Source organism: Callorhinchus milii, unplaced genomic scaffold, assembly GCF_018977255.1.
Source record: "Callorhinchus milii isolate IMCB2004 unplaced genomic scaffold, IMCB_Cmil_1.0 Scaffold2, whole genome shotgun sequence".
Taxonomy (NCBI): Eukaryota; Metazoa; Chordata; class Chondrichthyes; order Chimaeriformes; family Callorhinchidae; genus Callorhinchus; species Callorhinchus milii.
In genome coordinates this window covers 22,624,169-22,648,607 of record NW_024704743.1, presented here as the reverse complement: position 1 = coordinate 22,648,607, position 24,439 = coordinate 22,624,169, and the positions used below count along the sequence as shown (strand labels likewise).

General features: G+C 47.4%; 1 protein-coding gene across 1 annotated transcript in view; it reads left to right on the top strand.

The window, feature by feature from the left end:
* Positions 1-17,951: 17,951 nt before the first annotated feature.
* stt3b (STT3 oligosaccharyltransferase complex catalytic subunit B) overlaps positions 17,952-24,439 on the top strand; it is a 44,906-nt gene continuing 38,418 nt past the window's right edge. Inside the window, exon 1 of the mRNA XM_042331780.1 lies at positions 17,952-18,184. Coding sequence (XP_042187714.1) covers positions 18,015-18,184 — 170 coding nt within the window. The 5' untranslated portion in view covers positions 17,952-18,014. The remainder of the gene's footprint in view (positions 18,185-24,439) is intronic.

Genomic DNA, 24,439 nt, shown 5'->3' with positions numbered 1-24,439 from the left:
TTATTATTTCAATATTACAGCAGTAGAAGGTAGTCAGGGAAGATGTTAAGAACATAAGGCGTTCAAAAGGGGTTGAAAAAGAGAATGAACAGGAGACAGCAAACATTTTCAACGATTACTTCTTGGAGGTTTTTTTTTACCACGGAGGACACTAAAATCCTGACCTCAAGCGCCAACATAATTTGAGCTCCAGGTCTATATATTAGAGAGGCTGAGATTCTGGATAGGCTCAAGGGGCTTAACAATAACAAATCCTCTGGGACAGATAAACTGTACCCCAGGCTACTTAAGGAGACAAAGCAGGAGCTTTGTGCAGTACTGACAGACATTATGAAGCAGTCAGTCAGGAATGAGGAGGTTGCAACAGACTGGAAACAAATAGTTGTTGTTCCCATATTCAAGAAAGACACAAAATTAAACCTAGCAATTATAGAGCCATGAGCCTGAACTCAATAATAGGAAAAATTATGGCCCCAATCGTCCGAAAGGAAGTTGAAGATTACCTATATAAATATAATCTAATAAATGACAGCCAACACGGGTTCAAAAAGGGTAGGTCTTGTCTGACCATCTTGTAGGCTTTTTTGAGGAGATAACAGCTCAAACTGACTGTGGCAAGCCACATGATGTAGTTTATCTCGACTTCCAAAAGGCATTTGATAAAGTACTACATGGAAGATTCCTTCACAAACTGTTGACACTAGATACTAAGGGCAAGACATGGGCGTGGATTCAGAATTACCCGATGGGAAGGAAGCAGAGCGTCTTTGTTAGGGGAGCGTGTCAAAATGGGGAGAGGTACCAAGCGGTGTTTATACCCCTCCTGTACCTCCTATATATTAAAGGCCTGGATTTCCAGACTCAGTGTAGGATTCAAAATTCATAGAACGTACAGGTCAGAAACAGGCCATTACGTTTGGCTGGTGTTTATATTCCACACGAGAGGACTATCCATAAGAGTATCTGTGCACATGTGGCTCTCAGTACTTTTCCACAGAGTATCTGTGCACATGTGGCTCTCAGTACTTTTCCACAGAGTATCTGTGCACATGTGGCTCTCAGTACTTTTCCACAGAGTATCTGTGCACATGTGGCTCTCAGTACTTTTCCACAGAGTATCTGTGCACATGTGGCTCTCAGTACTTTTCCACAGAGTATCTGTGCACATGTGGCCCTCAGTACTTTTCCATAGAGTATCTGTGCACATGTGGCTCTCAGTACTTTTCCACAGAGTATCTGTGCACATGTGGCTCTCAGTACTTTTCCACAGAGTATCTGTGCACATGTGGCTCTCAGTACTTTTCCACAGAGTATCTGTGCACATGTGGCTCTCAGTACTTTTCCATAAGAGTATCTGTGCACATGTGGCTCTCAGTACTTTTCCACAGAGTATCTGTGCACATGTGGCTCTCAGTACTTTTCCACAGAGTATCTGTGCACATGTGGCTCTCAGTACTTTTCCACAGAGTATCTGTGCACATGTGGCTCTCAGTACTTTTCCACAGAGTATCTGTGCACATGTGGCTCTCAGTACTTTTCCACAGAGTATCTGTGCACATGTGGCTCTCAGTACTTTTCCACAGAGTATCTGTGCACACTGACTCAAAGCTGGTATGTTTACATTGAGTTCAATAAAAGAGAATGAACAGGAGACAGCATCGGCCATATTCAATGATTACTTCTTGGAGGTTTTTTTTTACCAGGGAGGACACTAAAATCCTGACCTCAAGAGCCAACATAATTTGAGCTCCAGGGCTATAATATTAGAGAGGCTGAGATTCTGGATAGGCTCGAGGATTTAGCTTGTCTCAGCTTTTGTTCACAAAACTAAATAATTTTTTAAAACCCTAGGTTAAGGGTTAACCGCTGCTTCGTGGCTTATTTAATTTTCTATCCACCAATTTCAACCTTAGTGAGTTCATCCACTTAATCTCCTGACATGAAAGGTGCTATATAAATGTAATTTTGTTGTTGTTGTTGTTAATCGTTCATCCAGATTTCAAATAAGAAAAACTTCTCAAGAAGAATTATGGCATTCTAGTCATTCTGAAATACTAATAGAAAACAATATTCCTTTACACATTCTCTAACTTGCTTTTGTTTCTTGTAAATTTTGGTCCTCTTTCTATTGTTGATGGAAATTCCTACTTTTCAAAATCAGTGAAATGCTCAATGCGAGATAAAAATCTCAAGTACTGAACACAGAGTTGTATGAAATGAAAGTGATCCAGGAAGAATACTAAGTGGTTTTCCCGGTAACAGGATTCAATAGTAATTCAGTCGTAGTACAATCTCAAATGTAGGAAACAGCTAGAGAACACTGAGAAGGCAAAGGAAATTCGAACCAAGGTATAAAATATTGTTGAATGCAAAGAAATATTGCTTCTAGTAGTAAAACAATTCGGAACAGGAAGTTTAATTTATACCCTCTCTCCCCCCCATCAGGTTGGCTAGGACTCTTTTTTCGACTGGTTCAAATCCTACTTTTTGCACCATCTCCACGAACGGCTTGATAAGACACTATATCAAATTCAAGGATTATTATTAGTATTATTACCATTCAGAAAATATTTCCTTTCTGGATACGCTTTTCAATTTTTCTTATCTTCTAGTGGATGACTTGCTATTAGCTGCTGCACGTACAAGCGATAAAACTCAAAGCTTAGAACAGTGAGTTCTTTTTACCTTTTCCCATGTGTGACATTTTTTCGATATTATGAAGCTTACAGATACAACAACAACAACAACAAGATTCCATTTATAAAGCGCCTTTCACGTCAGGAGGACGTCCCAAAGCGCTGCACAGTTGGGTCATGACCCGAGCAGGGGGGAAATGGTCAGGGTGAGGGGAGGGAGGGAGCGAGGAGGGGGGAAATGGTCAGGGTGAGGGGAGGGATGGGAGGGAGCGAGGAGGGGGTAGAGAGTCGAGAGGGGAGCTGAAGGCTCGGTCAAAGAGAAAGGTTTTGAGACCGGCCTTGAAGGAGGAGAGGGAGGAAGCGGCGAAGGCACTGGGGGATAGAGTTCCAGAGCCTCGGGGCTGAGAGGCTGAAGGCCCGACCACCAATGGTAGGGCGGTTGGGGCGGGGGACGTGGAGCAGACTGGAGCCGGAGGAACGGAGGGTACGGGCAGGTAGGTAGGGGGATAGTAGGTTGGAGGGGTAGGAGGGAGCAAGGCCGTGAATGGCCTTGTAGGTGAGGATGAGGATCTTGAAATCAATCCTCTGGGGAATGGGGAGCCAGTGGAGGCGAGCGAAGGTGGGAGTGATGTGGTCCCGAAGCCTGGTGATAGAATTAAACACTGAAAAGTTGCCAACTTTTTGGAACCTACAGGTTAATCGTGTTGGTTTTCCTTTATTCTTTTTTGTAAAGTCAGCGCTCAATCAAGCTGAAAGATGTCAGTGTTAGGGCATGAGAACATATTGACCTTTTGTCTTTTTTTTTCCACCCCACACAATTCTCTTATGATTTTGACTTACTTTTCCTGATGGAGTTTTTTTTCTGCTGTTGGATTAGGGCTACTATGGTTAAAATCAACCCATCTCGATTCACATTGAAATAACCCTCTCCTCACAACATAGGCAGGAGACCACACATCAGCCTGAGTAGAAATAACTGTTCCTTCCAGGTTAACAAATATTGATCAAAAACTGATCCTTACCAATCATGACCTCACTTGAGTCACATGCCCTATATTTGGCACTCGCATTTCACTTTGTTTTAAGAACCATTCCTTTCCTCGGGACTGTTTCACATCTATTTCTACCTTTAGTTACTATTTTGTTAAACATTAATAAGTTGCTTAGAGTTGCCAAGTACGAGGAAACTACTTCATCCAATTTATCTCCCATCATCTTATTGTCTGTGCAGGGACACTGCTGTGCGTAATTGGCTGCCGTGTTTCATGCACAAAATATCAGTCACTACACTCTTCTAACTCATGGAGTCCTGTAGCTCAGTGGTTAGAGCACTCGCCTCACAAGCGAGAAACCTGAGTTCAATTCCCAGTAGGGTGAAATGTTGGGCAAGTTTCAATACTCCACACACCTTGTGCATGCATTTGTCACCTCCTGCTTGGATTACTCCAACGCACTCCTCGCTGGTCTCCCCAGCTCTACCATTCAAAAATCCAACTCATTCAAAACTCTGCCACCCACATACTAACCCGGATCAAACTCCGTACCCACATCTCACCAGTTCTGTCCAGGCTCCACTGGCTCCCCATCACCGAGTGGATCTATTTCAAGATCCTCACACTAGTGTTCAAATCCATTCACTCCCTGGTCCTTGGCATCTCCCTACTTCTCCGACCTCCTCATTCCGCAATCCACCAATCGGCGCCCATGCTCAACTGGCACCGGCCTCCTGCTCGTCCCTCACCCTCCACCCCACAATCAGAGGCGGTGCTTTCAGCCACTACGCCCCAAAACTCTGGAACGCTCTCCTTCAATCCCTCCACCTTGCCCCCTCTCTCCCCTCGTTCAAGTCCCACCCGAAAACTTTCCTCTTCGACTATGCTTACGGCCACTTTCCCCTCCCCCCCGGCTCGGAGTCAGGCTCCACCACTGTTAAGCGCTCTGAGACGCTACCCTGCATGGAGGGGGCGGTATAAGTGCAAGTTATTATTGTTGTTGTTTACCTAGCAGTAAGTAGGAACATGGTTGTTACTCGATTGGTGGATCACTTTTCCAGAAGTAATAATTCCTTCAAAAAAAATAATAATAAATTGGTCACTTAATCCACAACTGTTTGTGGAACACTGCTGCAACTGGCTGCTGCGTTTCGCCCACACAATATCGTCAATTCACTTTACAGTATATTCTGTGAAGCACTTTGAGACGTCTCGAAGACGTGATAAGGTGCTATATCAAATGCAAGGATTATTATTATTATATTCTGTCAAGCACTTTGAGACGTCTCAAAGACATGATAAGTGTTACATCAACTGTGTGATAAATTAAAAAAGGGGGTGTGGAGGGGAAAAATGACTGAAAGCACAATTGAAGAAGTACACTTTATAACAACCACAACAACAACTTGCGTTAATATAGCTCGTTTCATGTGGGGCAGTGTTTTGAAGTGCTTTACAGTGGCAGAGCTTGACCCCGAGCCAAGGAGAGAGGGGCGGTGACCATAGGCACAATTGAAGGGCAGGGTCAAATACTTGCATTTGATATTAGTGCCTTATCACGTCATCGAGACGTCTCAACAACAACAAGATTACACTTGTGTAGCGCCTTTCACGTCGAGAAGACTGTGGGTTTTGTGGGAGCCAGTCACAGCCAGTTTGCTCACCACAATATCCCATAAGTAGCCATGGAGAGATTGACCAATTTTATTTGGGAGCTGTTGCCAGGACCCCAGGCGAAACCCCCTTCTCTTTTCAAACAGCACCGAGGGATCTTTAACATGCACCTGAATGAGCAGACGGGACTTCAGTTTAACATCTCAACAATGCAGCACACCCTGGTATCACAATAGACTGTGTGTATTCAACATACCAACATGGGGGTTGAACCCATAACCTTCTAACTCAGAGATGAGAGTGCTGAGCCAGGCCTCTTAATTCTGTTTTGAGAATTCAAAACTCGCTAAAAAGAACTGCTAAATGTAACTTTAATTGAAACAAAGCACTCTCTGTCACGCTTGTTAATACGGTGGTATAATGGGATTCAAAGGCCCTTAAAAGTGGTGATTCACAGGATCCTGTTAAGTGCTCGGAGGCACTACCATGTATGGAGGGCGCTATATAAGTGAAAGTTGATCTTGTTGTCGATTCTCTGGACAGGACCTCAGTTTATCATCTCATCCACAGTATGGCACCTCTGACAATGCAGCACATGCCCAGCACTACATTAGAATGTCAATTTAGGACTATATAGGTTTCATATTTTCAGACATGCTTTGAAAAATGGGAGGGAATGAGATGGAGGAACTTGGAATGGAGTTTCAGAGCGGTGACAGAATGGCTAAAAGCCCGCCTGGTGACCGTGGAGCAGATTCGGTGGGCCAATAGAGTAGGCCAGTGTTTGCTGAGCGAAGGAAGCAGGTCAAGCATAAGTTAGCAAGAGGCAAGGCTTGGGAACCCCAGAGTATGTGTTGGGGTACTGCTGGAATCTATACAGCTTAAGGATGCATAGCTTGTCATTGAGAGCACTGTCTCACTACTGGAGTTCAATCAGCTAAAACCTCATTGCTTGCTACCATGAGCACTGTCTGGCAAGCTTCCAGGTGCTTGTCCAGATAGCACCACCCTACCCTTTAGGCTTTTGATTTGGATTTGTTTTGGCTGTTGGAGAGTTTGGACTGACAGCAGATCATCTACTGATGACATCAGTTTGCCTCTGTTGTTTCTCAGGTATCATAATTTCACAGTTGACGGGAGCTGTGAATAAAAGGCCTGAATCGTGGAGGCAATTCAACCTCTTGAAACACCATCACAGAGAGCTGCTGTACTGTTTGTTTTTCTCATAAATTACAATTTTGACTTTCTATGAAGTACCTGTACTTGAAACAAATTAAAGATAATGAATAGTTGCTCAGATGACAGGCTTATTGTTTATTCCATCTGTGAACAATGACTGCCAGATCTTTGAACATTTTTATGGGACCATAATGATCATAGAATCATAGAATTTTATAGCACAGAAGGAAGTCATTCAGCCCATCATGTCTGTGCTGGCTCTTTGAAAATCCCACTCCCCCGCGCTCTTCCCACAGCCCTGCAAACTTGTCCTCCCCAATGATGGAAGTTTTATTTCAGGCCCATTTGTTACGATTCACCTGTTATTGACTTTTTTTTATTATACATCTCTTTGGGATCATGAGTCAATAAGCCAGGGTTCCTTCTTATTACAAGTGGATCTGCTGAAATGTCTAACTCCCACTGAAGACAGATATGAAATGACCATTATGCAAGTGTAGTGCTATGAAAAACAGCAGTCAACTATCTCTGACTGTTAAGGGGGCATTGATTTCAAAATAAAAAGGAGTTGCCAAACATTTGTTCTTGCCTGGACATGAAAGGAGATGCTATATGTGAGGGAAGCAAAAGATTATTTAAAACAATTTCTGAGTATCAGCAAAAATTGGATAAAATGAAAACAGTGGTTCCTCAAGGCTAATTACTGGAACTTGAAAAATTAAAGCCAAAATAATAATTATAAGAGGCTGTTATATTAAATTCAAAGTGCCACAGGGAGGCAATTATTTAACAGCAATTCAAGATAATATGAGAGTAACTGAGTTTTGACTTGGGGCAGATATCATGTCTTTAATGACATTTGACAGAATGTTCAAGGCTGAGGCTCACAGATTTTTAAATTTCACCTCTTTCTATACACCCTACTGGTTAGATATAAAGCATAGACTCACCTTAATGTACTCAATCAACTAATTATCTGGTGATTTTGCCTTCCTTTTGACTCTAGATTCCTACAATTTTGAACTGATTAACTATGTTTAATATCTACATCACGACCATTGATTTACATGGAGTCCTGTAGCTCAGTGGTTAGAGCACTCGCTTTGCAAGCGAGAGACCTGAGTTCAATTCCAGGCAGAGGGCGAAACCTTGGGCAAGTTTCCTTACTCCACACAGAGCCTAATAATAATCCCTCCAAAACCAAAAACAATAATAAATTGGTCATTTTCAATCTACGACTGTTTGTGGGACATTGCTGTGCGCAATTGGCTGCCGCATTCGCCCACAAAAAATACAGTCAATTCACTTTACAGTGTGTTCTGTGAAGCGCTTTGGGACGTCCTCCCGACGTGAAAAGCGCTATATCAAATGCAAAGATTATTATTATTATTATAGAATGTACAGCATGGAAACAGGCCATTTGAACCAACTAGTCTGTGCTGGTGTTTATACTCCACATGAGTCTCCTCCCATTCCTTACTCCCTCCTGTACCTTTCTATTCCCATTTCCCTCCTGTGTATATCTGACGATGGAGTTTTATTTCAGGCCTATTTGTTACTACATGTGCCACAGAGTAAAGGAAGTAATATCTGTACTACGTCAGGTATCTGTGCGCAATTGATTGCCACATTTCGCCCACAAAATAGTCACTACACTTTACAGTATATATTCTGTGAAATATTTTGAGACTTCTCGACGATGTGATAAGGCGCTATATTAAATTCAAGGATTATTATCATTACTAAATCCTACGAGTGTATTAATATTGGGAATTTAGCTTAACTAATTGTATTTACAGAATTAGCAAATGGCTAATTTAAGTCAGAAAAAAAATAAACTTCCTCAGTTGTTTCCATGTTGCCACCTGTGTTTCGCAATCCAATCCAAAACATTCCTTGTATCTACTGTCCATCTAGTGAGGGCTCAAACCCACATTTGTCGGATGTCAAACGACCTGTCAAATGACCAAGTGGCTATCCTACTGGTGGGTGGAGAGGTAAGCGGGATCCCCTTGGAGTTGAACTGGCTCCAAGTGTGACGTGTTTGACAACAGAATGTCGGAGTCGAGCCAAACCTCTGTGGCAGTCTCGGTAGTCCAGTTTTTGAGCCAGGCGGACATGCAATAATCCAGGGCACTGCTGATAACAGGCAGCCAGGCTGACTCATCGGCAGGACTTGGAAGGGCAGACCAGTCACTGGGGGCAGGAACTCTTCGTGCTCAGCTCCTGTAAACCTACAGGCAACAGCCCTACTGAGTAGGGTGGTCCTAGCTGGATAAGCAGCGGGAAAGCTTGCCAGGCAGTGCCCTCAGTGACAAGCCCCCAAAAAACGTAAATGGCATTCAGGCACCCGCATTCTTCTGCCAATAAGCCACACACTGCACAATAAACAGCAACAACAACAGCAAAATGACATTAGTAAAGCGTCTTTCACGTCGGGAGGACGTCCCAAGGCGCTGAAGTCAGAAATCAGGACATGAGAATGGGGGCAGGGTTGGGATGAGGGAGGGCAGAGGGGGTAGGAGGATGGCTGAAGGCACGATCAAAAAGGAGGGTCTTGAGTCGTGCCGTGAAGGAGGCAAGAGAGGAAGCAAGGCAAAGGGATTGTGGGTTGGGATTCAAAAGAATGGGTGCAGAGAGGCTGAAAGCCCGGCCGCGAATGGTAGGATGGGTCGGGCTGGAGACCTGGAGCAGGCCTGAGCCTGCTGAGCCAAGCGAGTGGACAGGTTGATAGGGGGTCAGCAGGTCAGAAATGTAGGAGAGGGCAAGGCCATGGAGGGCCTTGAAAGTGAGGACGAGGATTTTGAATTCTATCCTCTGAGAGGGTGGCAGTGATGGGGTCACGGAGTCTGGTGCGGGAGAGGACGCGAGCTGCAGAGTTCTGGATGATCTGCAGCTTGTGGAGGGAAGAGTTGGGAAGCCAACAAGGAGGGAGTTTCCGTAGTCAAGTCTTGAGATGACGAGGCAATGTTGCGGAGGTGGGGGAAGGCAGAGCGGGTCATGGCACGGATATGGGGGAAAAAGGACAGTTGAGGGTCGAACAAGATGCAGAGGTTCCTAACTGCCTTGGTGAGGTGGAATGTGCAAACGTGGGTGCTGATGCTGCCAGTGTCTGAGGTGTTGAGGCAGTGGCATGAGCTAATCAGGAAAACCTCAGTCTTGCTGACATTCAGCTGTAGAAAGTTGGCTATCATCCAAGGACTTGATGTCAGACTGACAATCTGTTCAGGATGTCAGTTGTCCTGGAATCGAGGGTGGAGGCAGAGAGATAGAGCTGGGTATCATCTGCATACATGTGGAAGCTGACCCCATGCCGGTGAATGATGTCAGCAAGGGGGAGCATGGAGAGGCTGAAGAGGAGGGGACCGAGGACAGAGTCCTGAGGAACACCACATGAGACTGTGAGGGGCTGGAAGAGAAACCAATGGTGGAGACAAATTGGAGATTGTGAGAGAGATAAGACCTGAACCATTCACGGACAGAACCTTGAAGGTTGAGGTGAGAGGAGAGGCGGTGGAGGAGGATGGAGTGGTCTACAGTATCAAAGGCAAGAGAGGTCGAGGATAAGGAGGCATAGGGAGGCCTGGTCACAAAATGGACAAAATGTCGTTTGTCACCTTGACCAGAGCAGTTTCCGTGCTGTGAGCAGCTCGGAAACCCAAATGGAAGGGCTTGAGAGGGGAATGGTAGAAGAATGAGCGAAGCTGGCAAGCAACGACTCTTCCAAGGATCTTCGAAAGAGAAGGGAGTTTGGAGATGGGCCAGTAGTTAGAAGGCAGGGATGGGTCCAGGGAAGGTTTTTTTTCAGGATGGGGGTGATTGTAGCTGTTTTTAGAGGGATGGGAATGGTGCCAGATTAAAGGGAGAGATTGATGGTATCAGAGAGTATTGGGGCAAGGAGGTGGAGCTGGGAAGTAAGGATGGGGTCAAGGGAGCAGTTAATGTGTTTCATGCTTGATATGGTGGTGATGAGAGAGGGGAAGACAGTTTGAAAATGTGGAGGGAGGGATGGGTAGGGGTGGGAGTGTTGGGGGGAGATGGGAAGGGAGTGGCGATTGGGAGGGTGGAGGCAGCTGAACGGATCCCCACGATTTTGGACTCGAAAAAATCCAGCATCTCCTCACAGGAGAGCGAGAGGAGAGAATGGGCGAGGTGTGGGAGGGTGGGCAGAGGAGCCAGTTGGTAGTGGAGAATAGGAGCCTGGGGTTGTCCTTCGCCTCCGAGATTATCTTGAGTAGAAGGATGATTTGGCGGAGGCGAGGCCAGAGCGGTATATTTTGATATGGTCCAGCCTGATCTGCCGTGGACCATTAGGTTAGACTTGAGCCAGGTGTGTTCGGCAACCCACACCTGTCCCTTGAGGTAATAGTTGTGGCTGGTGTACCAGGGTGAGGTTCGTGAGTAGAAGACGGTTTGGGGGGTATGGGCATCAAGAGTGGTGGAGAGGGAATTGTGGAGGAGAGTAAGGGAGGAGGATAAATCAGTGAGGTAGGCCAGAGGTGGAGGAGTTCAGATGACTCCAGTGCAGCGGAGAGGGATTGCGGGGAGATTTTTTTCCAGGGGAGGTAGGAGATGGAGGTGGATTTGGTGGCAGTAGGACATGGGGTATGGTGGGAGGTAAGGTCGGGTGGTGTGGCCTCAGTGAGGGGGAAGGTGTCAGTGAGGGCCCTGATGTCAATATTTTCATCAACGATGAGGTCATTGATGGTCAGAGTCTTGTTGCAGAGGGAGCGGACATTTTAAAACCTAGTGCAGAGAGGACACTTGCCAGGGAAATGTGTGAGATTGGAGGGCCTGATGGACTGATTGGAAGGGAGGATGGGAATAGGGATGAGGGAGGAGAGGTTGGCTCCCGGGGACAAATCAAAAGTGAGGTGTTTTGGTCTGCACTTGGTGTCTAGGGATGGTGAGCGATGTTGGGGAATACAGTATAGGTGAAGAAAAAATAAACAATTTTAAAGAAATCATTCTTTACGGAGTTCAATAAACAAACAATTTAATATCAAGAAAAGCTAACTATTGCCAGAAGCTTGCTTCCTCACTGAGCTTGCTTCCTGTGTATTGCAATTTTTATTCATTCATTGTGTGCTTAGATGGCAGTTAATGGCAGGGAATATTGTTTTGCATTGTTGTCATGTCCAGGTTGGAACGAAGCAGTACATATGTGAATTCACCATTTTAAATGCCAGATGTGGACCAGTTAATTTGACCAGCAAATAGACAAGCTTCCCCTGAGGCTGAGGAAAGATCAAAAATTGAATTAACAATATCTTTCTGAGGTCAGTTTAAGACTATCAATTACACATGTTGGAGCATCAACTGCATTGGGAGGGATATGATGCTGGTTCAATGACGCATTCCCTCCCTGTGTCACTGAGAGTCTAATGACTGCCTTGCTGCTGTGAGAATATACTAAGGATAAGGTTGGTGTCTCCACATGGGGAAGGGGAAAAAAAGAGCAAATTATACGAAAGCTAGTTTTGTGTTCCTTTGATGGTATCGGCGAAGGCTGAACAGCAGGTTCCCCACTTATTCTCCGGCCATAAATTGTGCATAGCCTGGGTAGCAAATAGAGATCCATTTTTCAGAAGAAACGATGAACATTTTTTCAGTAGCAGTGGCATAAAGACAAACACAGCTAGACTCAAAGGACTTGAACTCCCATTGCTAGTTAAACGTACAAACTTCAAATATCACAGTATCAATATAACTGCAAGAGAATTATGATATCCTGTATAATCTTCACATTTGATATAGCACCATATTACATCAATGAGGCATTTCAAAGCACTTCATGGGAAATGCTGTAAAGTGGTCTGACTGTGTAAATTTTGTGGGCAAATGCGGCAGCGAATTTACATACAGCAATGTCCCATAAACAGCCATGGAGCAAATTACCAAATTATTTTGGGGGATTGTTGACCAGACACGAGGAGAAACTCCCTTCTCTTTTCGAATAGTGCCTTTTTTACTTATCTAACATTCACATAAAAAAGTTGTGGTGATTTTGTTGTTTAAGACCAAGAGATGTTTAATTTGGAGAGTACAATGCGTTCTAATGTCATGCATCAAGGCTTCCAGGTCAGCTATAGGATATTGCAGGTGAGTGTATTCCATTGATATCTTACCTAGAAGGAAGATGAAAGAGACCTTGATGTGTTAGATAATTTGTTTATGGTTCACAATATCCACGTAATTTGAAATGCAATAAACTAGACAAACATGCCCCACTGATTTGGGATCAAAGGCAATTTTGGAAAACACACCACTGCAACAACCAATTGCACTTGCACCAGAACGTATTTGTATATACAGAGAGATTTGTAAAAGATTACCAGGAAGAGTGGTTGAGGCAAAATTACTCGTTTCATTTTTTAAGTTTAATTCCTAATAGAAAGATAAGTATTCCAGAAAGATGTCGTCAAATGGTCAAGACTCTTTGATACAACATATATTAAATATATTTGTGTTACATATTTTAGATATACAACAACAGCAGCAACAAAATTACATTCATAGAGCACCTTTCAAGTCGGGAGGACGTCCCAAAGCGCTGAACAGTCAGATGTCGGGGCCCGAGCATGGGGGAGGGGTGGTGTTGGGGTGAGGGAAGGCAGAGAGGTGGGAGGGAGACCAAAGGCACGGTCGAAGAGAAGGGTCTTGAGACCGGCCTTGAAGGAGACAAGGGAGGAAGTGAGGCGAAGGGACCGTGGGATGGAGTTCCAGAGTATGGGGGCAGACAGGCTGAAAGCCCAGCGCCGATGGAAGGGCGGGTCGGGTGGGAGACATGGAGCAGACCGGAGCCCGCTGAACGGAGGGAATGGGCAGGTTGGTAGGGTGTCATCAGGTCAGAGAGGTAGGAGGGGCAAGGCCATGGATTGCCTTAAAATGAGGACGAGGATCTTGAACTTGATCCTCTGGGGGATGGGGAGCCAGTGGAGTCGGGTGAGGGTGGGAGTGATGGGGTCGCGGAGCCTGGTACGCGAGAATACACGAGCTGCAGAGTTTTGGATGATCTGCAGCTCGTGAAGGGAAGAGTTGGGAAGGCCGATGAGGAGGGAGTTCCCGTAATCGAGCCTTGAGGTGATGAATGCGTGGGTGAGGGTTTCGGCAGCCTGATGGAGAGGCAGTAGCGGAGTCTGACAAAGTTGCGGAGGTGGTGGTAGGCAGTGCCGGTCATGGCACGGATGTGGGGGAGAAAGGACAGTTCAGGGACAAACAAGACACCCAGGTTCCTGACTGGTTTAGTGAGGTTGAGGGTGCAACCATGGAGGCTGATGCTGCCAGCGCCTGAGGTGTGGAGGCGTTGGTGCGAGCCAATCAGGATGGCCTCGGTCTTGCTGACGTTGAGTTGGAGAAAGTTGGCCCTCGTCCAGGACTTGATGTCGGACAGGCAGTCGGTCAGGACCTCAGTAGTCCTGGAGTTCAGGGTGGAGGCAGAGAGGTAGAGTTGGGTGTCATCCGCATACATGTGGAAATTTACCCCATGGGGGGGGGGTCAAGCAGAGATAGGAGGCAGGGAGGGCAGAGAGAGAGCAGGACAGAGAGCGGGAGAATTGCAGGGAGAGGGGCATTTTGAGGGAGGGCCAGCTCGGGTCGGGGGCAGCAGCCAAGAATCGCACGCTGGGACAGGAGGCGGCGGGTTTAGTAGGACATTGTCAGCCTTCAGGAAGCTGGGGGTGCTTGAGTTGGCACAGAGTGGGGAGGGCGCTCATTGTGAATAGCAGTGAGCAGCCTGCAGGAGAAGGACAGGAGAAACAGACAGACAGAGGGAGGGAGACACTAGTACAGGCTATACTATCCTGTGCTATATTGTGTTGTAGCTGCTACCAGGGATTCAAACCTGGCGGACGGAAGTGACGTCACGTGGAATGGCAGGAAAAACTGGAGGTCCAAAATGGCATCCCCCCCTTGACCGGTAATGGCCACCGCTCGATCTCCGCGACATCCACCCCACCTCAAGGTCCTGATCCCCGGGAGACCGGCCCTGTGCCTCCCTGTCGCTGCCTGACATACCTTCCGTGAGTCTCGCTCAGTTTACCTGGGTTTTCGAGGCCCTGCCGCTCGCTGGCCCACGATACGTGTCAACCAGACTCCATTCGTAGCACTCTCGGCTCCAAGTCAGAAGGTTGTGGCTCCAATCCCCGAGTCAGTCTAGGCTGACACTCAAATACAGTGATGGGGTGCACTGCACTGTCGGAGGTGCCATCGTTTGGATGAGACATTAAACCGAGGTCGTGTCTGCCAGTTCAGGTGAATGTTAAAGATCCCATACCACTATTTAAAAAGAGAAGGGAGTTTCCCCCGGTGTCTTGGCCAACAATTCCCCAAATAAATTTTGTTATTCACATCATGGCTATTTGTGGGATATTGCTGCGTGTAGATTGGCTGCTACCTTTGCTTCGAAACAAATGCACAGACACTGCACTTTACAGTGACTCCTCCGTCTCATCCCTTTTTTGTGTCTTTAATCCTGCCTCAAATCCTACCTAGTCAATCACGCCTATCACGCCTACCAACCTGACATGCACTCCAAGAAGTTACCCTACCTGAAAGGTTCTATATAAATGCAAGTTATTGTTTTCCTATGTGAAAGGTTCTATATCAAATGCAAGGATTATTTGTATTTAAAGATTCAAACCATCTTCCACTTTCCTTCCTCTTTATCTTCCACAGAAAAAATGCACTGAAAGTAGAATGTAGTTATTTACTCATTTCAATTTTATTTATCTGATCTAAAGATTACATCAAAACTCCATACAAGTGCATTCCCTCTAAATAAAGATCTAAAATAAATTAAATTCTACCGACAAGGTAAGGCCACAACAAAAATTGAGTTGTTAGAATCAGAGCATAGTTTTTTTAAAAAATAAATTGAATCACAAAAATGTAGTGACAAATAAATATTTATGACTGGGGAGAGGGGGCTAAAAATTTAGATTTTAGAGGCAGATTTCAGATCAATGAAGCAGCTTTATTTCAGAGTGAGCTGTGTCAAAATCCCTGATGTTTTCTTTCATACCAAAGCATAAACATAGGAACATAGGAATTGCTAGATGAAAGAAGATCCCTCCAATTTGCCTTAGACCATCCTGGCAACTGCGTGCACATGTCATGTCCCAAATTATATACTGTACGCCAAGATATTATTTCCTAAAATAAATCTTTCATTTCCTTTTGAAAGAATGAGTGAAAAAATGAGCATAATGTTTTGTGGTCCTGAAGTGAGTAACTTGGAGTCTGCCAGTTCTCTCTTTTTAAAAAAAATCCTGTGTCTGTTTCAAAAACAAGGGGGTGGGGAGGGAAATCAAATACAGTAAAAACAAACGATTCTTGTCAGCTCCATGTAAAAGCTCTATATAAAAAAAACTGCCCACTTCAATCAATGACTATTTGCAGGATACTTTCCTGACACCCAGTCAGTACAGGAACCTGGGTGTCTTGTTTGACCCTGAACTGTCCTTTTTCCCCCACATCCGGGCACTGCCTACTACCACCTCGGCAACACTGCCAGACTCCGCCACTGTCTCACCCCTCAGGCTGCCGAGACCCTCACACACGTATTCGTCACATCAAAGCTCGATTATGGAAACTCCCTCTTCATCGGCCTTCCCAACTCTTCCCTTCACAAACTGCAAATCATCCAAACTCGAGTTCAAGATCCTCGTCCTCACTTTCAAGGCTCTCCATGGCCTTGCCCCCTCCTACCTCTCTGACCTGCTGACTCCCTACCAACCTGCCCGCTCTCTCCACTCAGTGGGCTCCGGTCTGCTCCATGTCTCCCGCCCGACCCACCCTACCATCGGTGGCCGGGCTTTCAGCCTCTCTGCCCCCACACTCTGGTACTCCATCCCACGGTCCCTTCACCTCGTTTCCTCCCTTGCCCCCTTCAAGGCCGGTCTCAAGACCCTCCTCTTTCATCGTGCCTTCAGTCGTCCTCCCACCTCTCTGCCTTCCCTCACCCCTACCCCACCCCTCCCCTTTGCTCAGGTCCCGACCCCGGACTGTCCAGCGCCCTGGGGCATCCTCCCGCTCTGTAAATGTAATTTTGCTGTTGCTGTGGTGCAATTGGCTGCCGAGTTTCGCCCACAACATACAGTCAATTCACTTTACAGTATATTCTGTGAAGCGCTTTCCGACGACTGGAAGACGTGATAAGGCGCCGCATCCAATACAAGGGAGGATTAAGGAGGATATTCTGCAAAGGGCTTTTGAGACGTCTCGAAGGCCTGATAAGGCACTTTATCAAACACATGGACTATTATTATTATTATTATTATAGATGAACTACTGAAGGCTTTGATGCGAGGAGCAAACCAGCAACGGCATGTGCAGCACAGCAACCATGGCAACCGTTGACTTAGTGACAGGTGGGCACTGATTGACAGGCGCTTCTCTCACACCTTCCCCCCTCCTTCCCTCCAACAACCTCCATCACCACCACCACACCCCCGACCCTCATCGGTTCCTACTTTCTCCTCAGAGTAGCCCTCACTTCCTCTCGCTCACCCTCTGCCCCTCCTTCTCCGGCTCGACTCCCAATGATCAGCCTCCACGCTGTCTCCTCCGGTCGCGCGCAGTGACACCTTCTCCGATTGGATCGGAGCGTCTCCCGGGCGACGGAGCTCGCTCGAGCTACAGAGAGAGAGCGCGAGATTGCCTCGTTGCTGGCCTGTCAGTAAACCGCCCCGCGATTGGCCGAAGGGAAGGCGCCCCCCCCCACCACCCGCTACCGCCGGGGTCGAGCCGACGTCACGACGTCACTTCGCGGCACCGGGGCCGCCTCGAGTCAAATCAAAACCGAAGGAGATCGCGGGCGACCGTTGGTCCGGGTGCGTGCGCCGCCCCTTCCGCTCGCGCAAGCCGGGTGCGGTGTCACCGGAATCTGTGTCCCCTCGCGCGCACGCGCGCGCCTCCATTTTCACCTCGTTTTGCGAGCTCTCCCCCGCACAGTGTGAGGCGGGAAGGGGTGTGTGTGTGTGTGTGGGGGTGTGTGGGGGAAGGTAAATCGCGACACACGCATCCACGCAAGACGGGTGCGCGCGCGCTGCCTCTCCCTCCTCCTCTGCTCCCCGGACGCAGAGCCGCACAGTTCCGCGCCGCTCCGCGCTGTGTGATGTTAGCCCGGGGCTGAGACAGGCATTCCCGGCGGCCCCCCCCCCCCAGCCCTGCCCAGCCCGGCCCGGCTCGGCCCTTACCTTCACCCCTACCCCGTCCCCCCCTCTCTCTCTCTCTCACTCACTCACTCACACCCTTCCCGGTCACAGGGCGGCTCTCATTTCAAACTCTTTCCCACCCTTTTTTTTCTCTCTCTCTCTCTCTCTCTCTCTTTTCCCCCCCTTTTTTTTTTAACCTTCCCCGAGGTGTGTGGTTTTTTTGGTGTGTGGGGGGGGGGGAAGAGGGAGGCGGTGTTTTTTTTTCTCTCTCTCCCTCTCTCCTCTCCTCCCCTCGCGGTTTCTTCTCGTGTGTTTCGTTCGTAAATAGAGAGAGAGAAAGAAGAAGAAAAAAAAATTCTCTTTCTTTCTCTCTCTCTCTTTCTCTCTTTTTTTTGTGTGTGTGTGTGGGGGGGAAGGGGGAGAGAATCGGTAATAAAATGGCGGAGTTGGCGGCGGCGGCGGAGATGAAGAGCCTGGTCTCGCACCCGGCCGGCTGGCAGTCTCTGCTCTCCTTCACCGTCCTCTTCCTGGCCTGGCTGGCGGGCTTCAGCTCCAGGCTGTTCGCCGTCATCCGCTTCGAGAGCATCATTCACGAGTTCGACCCGTGGTGAGTGCGCCGGCGGCTCCCGCCTGCCCTGCAGCCATTAGTCTTGTCGTCCAGCGGCCACGGTGGGAGGAGGGGTGGGTGGGGGCGGGCGGGAGACCCACCTGGGTCTGGTGGGGATGAGGGGAGGAAAGGGGGTGGGGGGACGGGGGGCATGAGGGACACGGGGTACAGTGGGGGTGGGGCTCCGGGTACCAGGCTCTGGGCATGGGGTACAGGGGGGCCAGAGGACTTGGGCCTGGGGTACAGGGGGGGGCTGGGGGGACTCTGGGCATGGGGTACAGGGGGCCTGGAGGACTCTGGGCATGGGGTACAGGGGGCCTGGAGGGACTCTGGGCATGGGGTACAGGGGGCTGGGGGGACTCTGGGCATGGGGTACAGGGGGGGGGGACTCTGGGCATGGGGTACAGGGGGCTGGGGGGACTCTGGGCATGGGGTACAGGGGGCTGGGGGACTCTGGGCATGGGGTACAGGGGGCTGGGGGACTCTGGGCATGGGTACAGGGGGCGGGGGGACTCTGGGCATGGGGTACAGGGGGCCGGGGACTCTGGGCATGGGGTACAGGGGCGGGGACTCTGGGCATGGGGTACAGGGGGCTGGGGGGACTCTGGGCATGGGGTACAGGGGGCCCGGAGGACTCTGGGCATGGGTACAGGGGGCTGGGGGGACTCTGGGCATGGGGTACAGGGGGCTGGGGGGACTCTGGGCATGGGGTACAGGGGGGCCGGGGACTCTGGGCATGGGGTACAGGGGGGCCGGAGGACTCTGGGCATGGGGTACAGGGGGCTGGGGGGACTCTGGGCATGGGGTACAGGGGGGCTGGGGGGACTCTGGGCATGGGGTACAGGGGGGCCCGGAGGACTCTGGGCATGGGGTACAGGGGGCTGGGGGGACTCTGGGCATGGGGTACAGGGGCTGGGGGGACTCTGGGCATGGGGTACAGGGGGCCTGGAGGGACTCGGCATGGGGTACAGCGGGGTCCGGAGGGACTCTGGGCATGGGGTACAGGGGGGGCTGGGGGGACTCTGGGCATGGGGTACAGGGAGCTGGGGGGAATCTGGGCATGGGGTACAGGGGGGCCCGGAGGACTCTGGGCATGGGGTACAGGGGGCTGGGGGGACTCTGGGCATGGGGTACAGGCGGGGCTGGAGGGACTCTGGGCATGGGGTACAGGGGGCCCGGAGGACTCTGGGCATGGGGTACAGGGGGGCTGGAGGGACTCGGCATGGGGTACAGGGGGGCTGGAGGGACTCGGCATGGGGTACAGGGGGGCTGGAGGGACTCTGGGCATGGGGTACAAGGGGGGCGGAGGACTCTGGGCATGGGGTACAAGGGGGGCGGAGGACTCTGGGCATGGGGTACAAGGGGACTGGAGGGAATCTGGGCATGGGGTGCAGGGGGGCCTGCAGGAATCTGGACATGGGGGGCTGGAGGGAATCTGGGCATGGTGTACGGGGGTGCCCGGAGGACTCTGGGCATGCGGTACAGGGGTGCCCGGAGGACTCTGGGCATGGGGTAGAGGGGTGCCCGGAGGACTCTGGGCATGAGGTACAGGCGGGGCTGGAGGGACTCTGGGCATGGGGTACAGGGGTGCCCGGAGGACTCTGGGCATGAGGTACAGGGGGGGCTGGTGGACTCTTGGCATAGGGTACGGGGGGGGTGGAGGACTCTGGGCATGGGGTACAGGGGGGCTGGAGGGAATCTGGGCATGGGGTACAGGGGTCCTGGAGATTTCAGCTGAGCAAAGTCATTGTGGGCCTTCAGTGGGAAGGCTGGAATGTAATTCTTGTTTCCCTCCAGTAATATTAAGGAATATAGCCAATGGCAATAATGAGACAGACATGGGACATTCTCAATGATGTGTATTGCGAATAAACAATGTTCGAATGTTTCAGTGCTTTGGGACGTACACCCAAGGTGAAAGGTGCTATAAAAATGTAATTTGATGTTGAAATTTTTCTTGTTTTTTTGAATATTTTAATTTTGATCTTTGTAAGGAGTTGCTGCTGCTAATTTTCACTTGTCAGACCATAACAGAAAATTGGGATACAATGTCATTATAATTTGCATCTCTAGTATTTTCCTAACTTTATTTACTTCTGGATTTTTAATTTTCGGTTTAAAAAGCACATTTGTTAATTTGCTTCCTCGATCATCTGATTGGTTATTTAATTTTAATTGAATTGGTTCCAAAATATCTCAACTTGTAACTCAGTATTTTCTTCAGAAAAGACAGGACCGGCCTTGTAAAATGGAAGCATGCATTTAAGGATTGAGACATGTATGCTCCACAGTGACCAATGGAAACAAATTTAGTAGAAAGAATGATTTGCAGGGCCCAGCTTTTTCTAATTGTATCTTGTCGTGATGTTGGTAATCTTCTTAACACACTGGATAGAGACTTAATTGTTTTGATAAGGCGTATGAAATCATTGTAAGGTTTTACAATCAGTGTAATGTGTGCCAATGTGCTTCAGTCCTCTGACATCTTGGTTTATTATTTTAAAAAATGTTATTCTTATTGAGGCTAAGCCTTATGAACCAGAACAGCATCTGTCTGTTCAGTTTAAATGTGTGGCCCACATGTTCTGGCTAATCTCTAAATTATATGAGGTGGTCGAATGGGATGACTTATCAATATAAAAAAAGATGAGCATTATTGACATTCTGACACAACCGCCTCTTGTAAGGTACAGTAATCCAAAATGTGATACCTTTGATAGAGCATTCTAAAGACATCCAGAGGTTTCTTTTCCACTTAACCTTTTGGTTCCAATATTCTACTTATGGAAGTTGGCATCAAAATGGGCCCCTTAGTATCTGAGATAAAATAACGAATATTAATTTATTATCTATACACCAGTGTTTTTTTCAAAACACGGTATCGTTGCAGTCATGAAACATTGCATTAAATTGTAATTGTTACCTATAGACACACAGACAGGGTCTGTCAATGGTAAAGTGGGGGAGGGAGTGTCTGACATCTAATACATTTGAAAATTCAAGTCTGGAGGTGAGGTGCATGGATGATGGCTTGAACAGCATTGGACATGAGATTGGGATGGAGATGGGTAATATAGCGAAGGTGCAGAAACGTGGTCTTGGTCAAGGACAGGATATGAGGGAGGATAGTGAGTGGAGGATTAAATTGAACACCAGAGTATGTACTACACTACTCTGGGAGCTGAGGAAGGACCCAAGTAGGCTGTGGAAGTCTGAGATAGGCACAAAACAAATTTAATAGGAGCCAAAAAGGGTGGGTTCCATCTTGTTGAGCTGAACAAAGCTGAGCCTCGTATTGGATTGTATTTCTTAATATGTGCACCAAGGACAACTGTAGTTATTAGTAATGATGCTGTTTTACTTTCACCCTGTGTTTAACATTAACTGCAGTAAATTACCACAAAAATGCATCCCTAAATACCTTTTCAGATAATAAGGTGCAAAGAAGTGGGGGGTAACTTCCATCCATTGTTTCTTCCTCCCATTCAGTGCTGAAAGACCATCTTTAATAATCAGTTTTCTTCTCTTTAACATAGAAACAGGAGTAGGCCATTCAGCTCATCAAGCTGTGCTGCCATTCTATAATATCAAGGCCGATCTGTACCTCAAGTCCCATTACCCTCCCATGCCCCGTATCCCTTAATACTCTTAACTTAACAAAAGTCTATCTACCTCAGTCTTGAAGATGTGAATGGATCCAGCATCCACAGCTTTTGGGGGCAGAGTTCCAGATTTCCACTTCCTCTTGTGTGAAAAACTGCCTCCAAAATTCATTCCTAAATGTCCGAGCTCTAATTTTAAGAATATGCCCCCATGTTCTGGATTCCCCCACCAGAAGAAATAGTTTATCTGTATCTATTCTATCAAAACCCTTTATTATTTTAAAAATCTCAATCAGATCACCCCTCAACCTTCTAAACTCAAGGGAATAGAGAACCTTTGGAATCGTGAAAACTACAACGAAAATGAAGACATTCAGCCCATTGAGAGCCTGTGCCGGTGTCAGATCTTCCACTCAACTTGTAGGCTCTCATTGCCAATTCCTCATGTGGTGAATTAAATAGCACTCCGGAGACTGCTGGATACTGCTGGATGGAACTGTCTCTAAGGTATCACTGTCCTGGGGGTATAAAAGGGCAGGTTCTGAATTCCAGCACCTTTGGTTTGAGAAGCTACAGGGAAGCATGTGTGATACTGCTACAGGAAACTGCTGCTCTGTTTATAGGAAGTCCTGATGTAGGAGTCCAGACATAGATCCTCACCTGTTCTAATTATAATTGTGTTGTCATTCTAGAAAAAAATGTAGTTATACTAAGCATCAAAGTCCCAATGCAGATCAAGCTTGTGGCATTTAAGACCTGGGTGCATATATTTTATGGATCTGAGCTCCTGGAATTGCAGCAGAGAGGCCCATTTGCGAAGTCCAGGATCAAACAGTGAGGTGGATTTATGCAAACACAAGAACGGCTGCAGGGAGGAAGGGCTTTGGCCTACATGAGCTGTAGCTTAGCACCCCGGAGGCAGAGGCAACTTCACAGGCGGGTACATTAATTTCCCAAAGCCCCTTGCTTGATGACCTGGATTAAGCAGCTGGTGCTGGGTAAGCCTAGTATGCGGCACTTAACTTGGACCTCAAGAAGATCAGGATGGCTGGCACGTCACTTGCTGTCCCGTAAAGGTCCTCCCAACTTGCTGAAGGCAGATGTCTGCCAGATAGCTGATGAGGCAACTCTGAGGCTTGGGATGACAGCTGCTGGAAGGCAGCTGGAGTCTGGGTTTGTGAACACTTCTTTGTACATCCAAAGAAAATCTACCTTGTTTGGTTTGCAGAGAGTTAAGCAGCTATGGCACAAGCTCAGCACATCATATGGAGAGGGTGCGCATTTCATTCCAATAAATATCTGCAATTTTGATATACGAGGGATGCATGGAACTCTTGATTATTTAGCATATTGATGGATTTTCAATTTCAAGATCCTCACATTCATTTTCAAATTTCTTCATGTCCTGGCACCTCCCTACCTCTCCGATCTGCTTAAACCCCAGTCTACCAATCCACTACCCGTTGCCTCTTTGTCTCTGTTCAACTGGTTTCGGCTTCCTACTTATCCCTCCTGCCCTTCATTCCACCATCGGCGGCTGGTCACAACTGTCAAGCACTTTGAGATGCTACCCTGTGCGAGGGAAGCTATATAAATGCATGTTGTTTTTGCATGTGTCAGATAACCGGCTGAGCAAAAAAAAAAATACTTGACAATAAGTCAATATGATGAGATTAACTGTATTTGCTTGGTTTCTAGGGGTTCAGCATTTGATTTCATTATGCATTCAACATTACGGTTCCACTGGTACCCTTTGATACCTCACTCGAAGGGCTATTATCGAATGAATGTGAGCTATGAGTATTAGCAGGCTTTTCCACTGAGTGGTAAAAAGCAAACTTGAACCTGTCATTGTCTGATGTTTACATATGCACATCTTTAGGAGCTGCCGTTGACTTTTTTGCATATAATTTGTTTGCCCTGTTTATTTACCTGGATTATAAATAACCTGTTATTAAAACAATTTGAACCTTGCTTCATTCAATCTGCTTCAATCCCATCTTTCATTTCTTTCTCCCATCTGGTTCATCACTATAGCCACCTTCCTTTTCCTTAGCCCTTATTTCTCTGAAGATTTCATTCATGCATTAATCACTTTCCGCTTAGTCTTTTCCAACACTGGTTCTGACCTCCATCACCCACAAGCTGCAACTCATTCAAAACTCTGCTGCCTGCATCCTCACATGCACGAAACTTCGAATGTCCATCCCCCAGTCCTAGCCAATCTCCACTGTCTCTCAGCTACAGTGCAAATGATAATAAATTATAAGCAATTCAGATTGTTTAATGACATGTTATTTATAATTCAAATAAACTGGGAAAACAAATTGTACACAAAAAAGTCAATTCTATCTGAAATGCTTCTAACAAACATATGAATAGTGTCCCTCTCAATTCCATGCAATACATTTCTTGAAGAAGACATCAAATAAGGATGAGTGACCGTCACACTTTGCCTCATTTGCTTTTAGTGATAGATTGTATTGCTGGGGATTGTGTTGCTGAGAAATCACCTGCAGGTCTCGAACAGAGACGATGCACAATCAAAGAGCTAATACATTTTGCTGGTGGATTGGCTAAGTGATTTTATGGCTTAAGGAAGAAAATTGAAAAGTATGTGACAATGGATTTGAACCTCAAGATAGCACTTGAA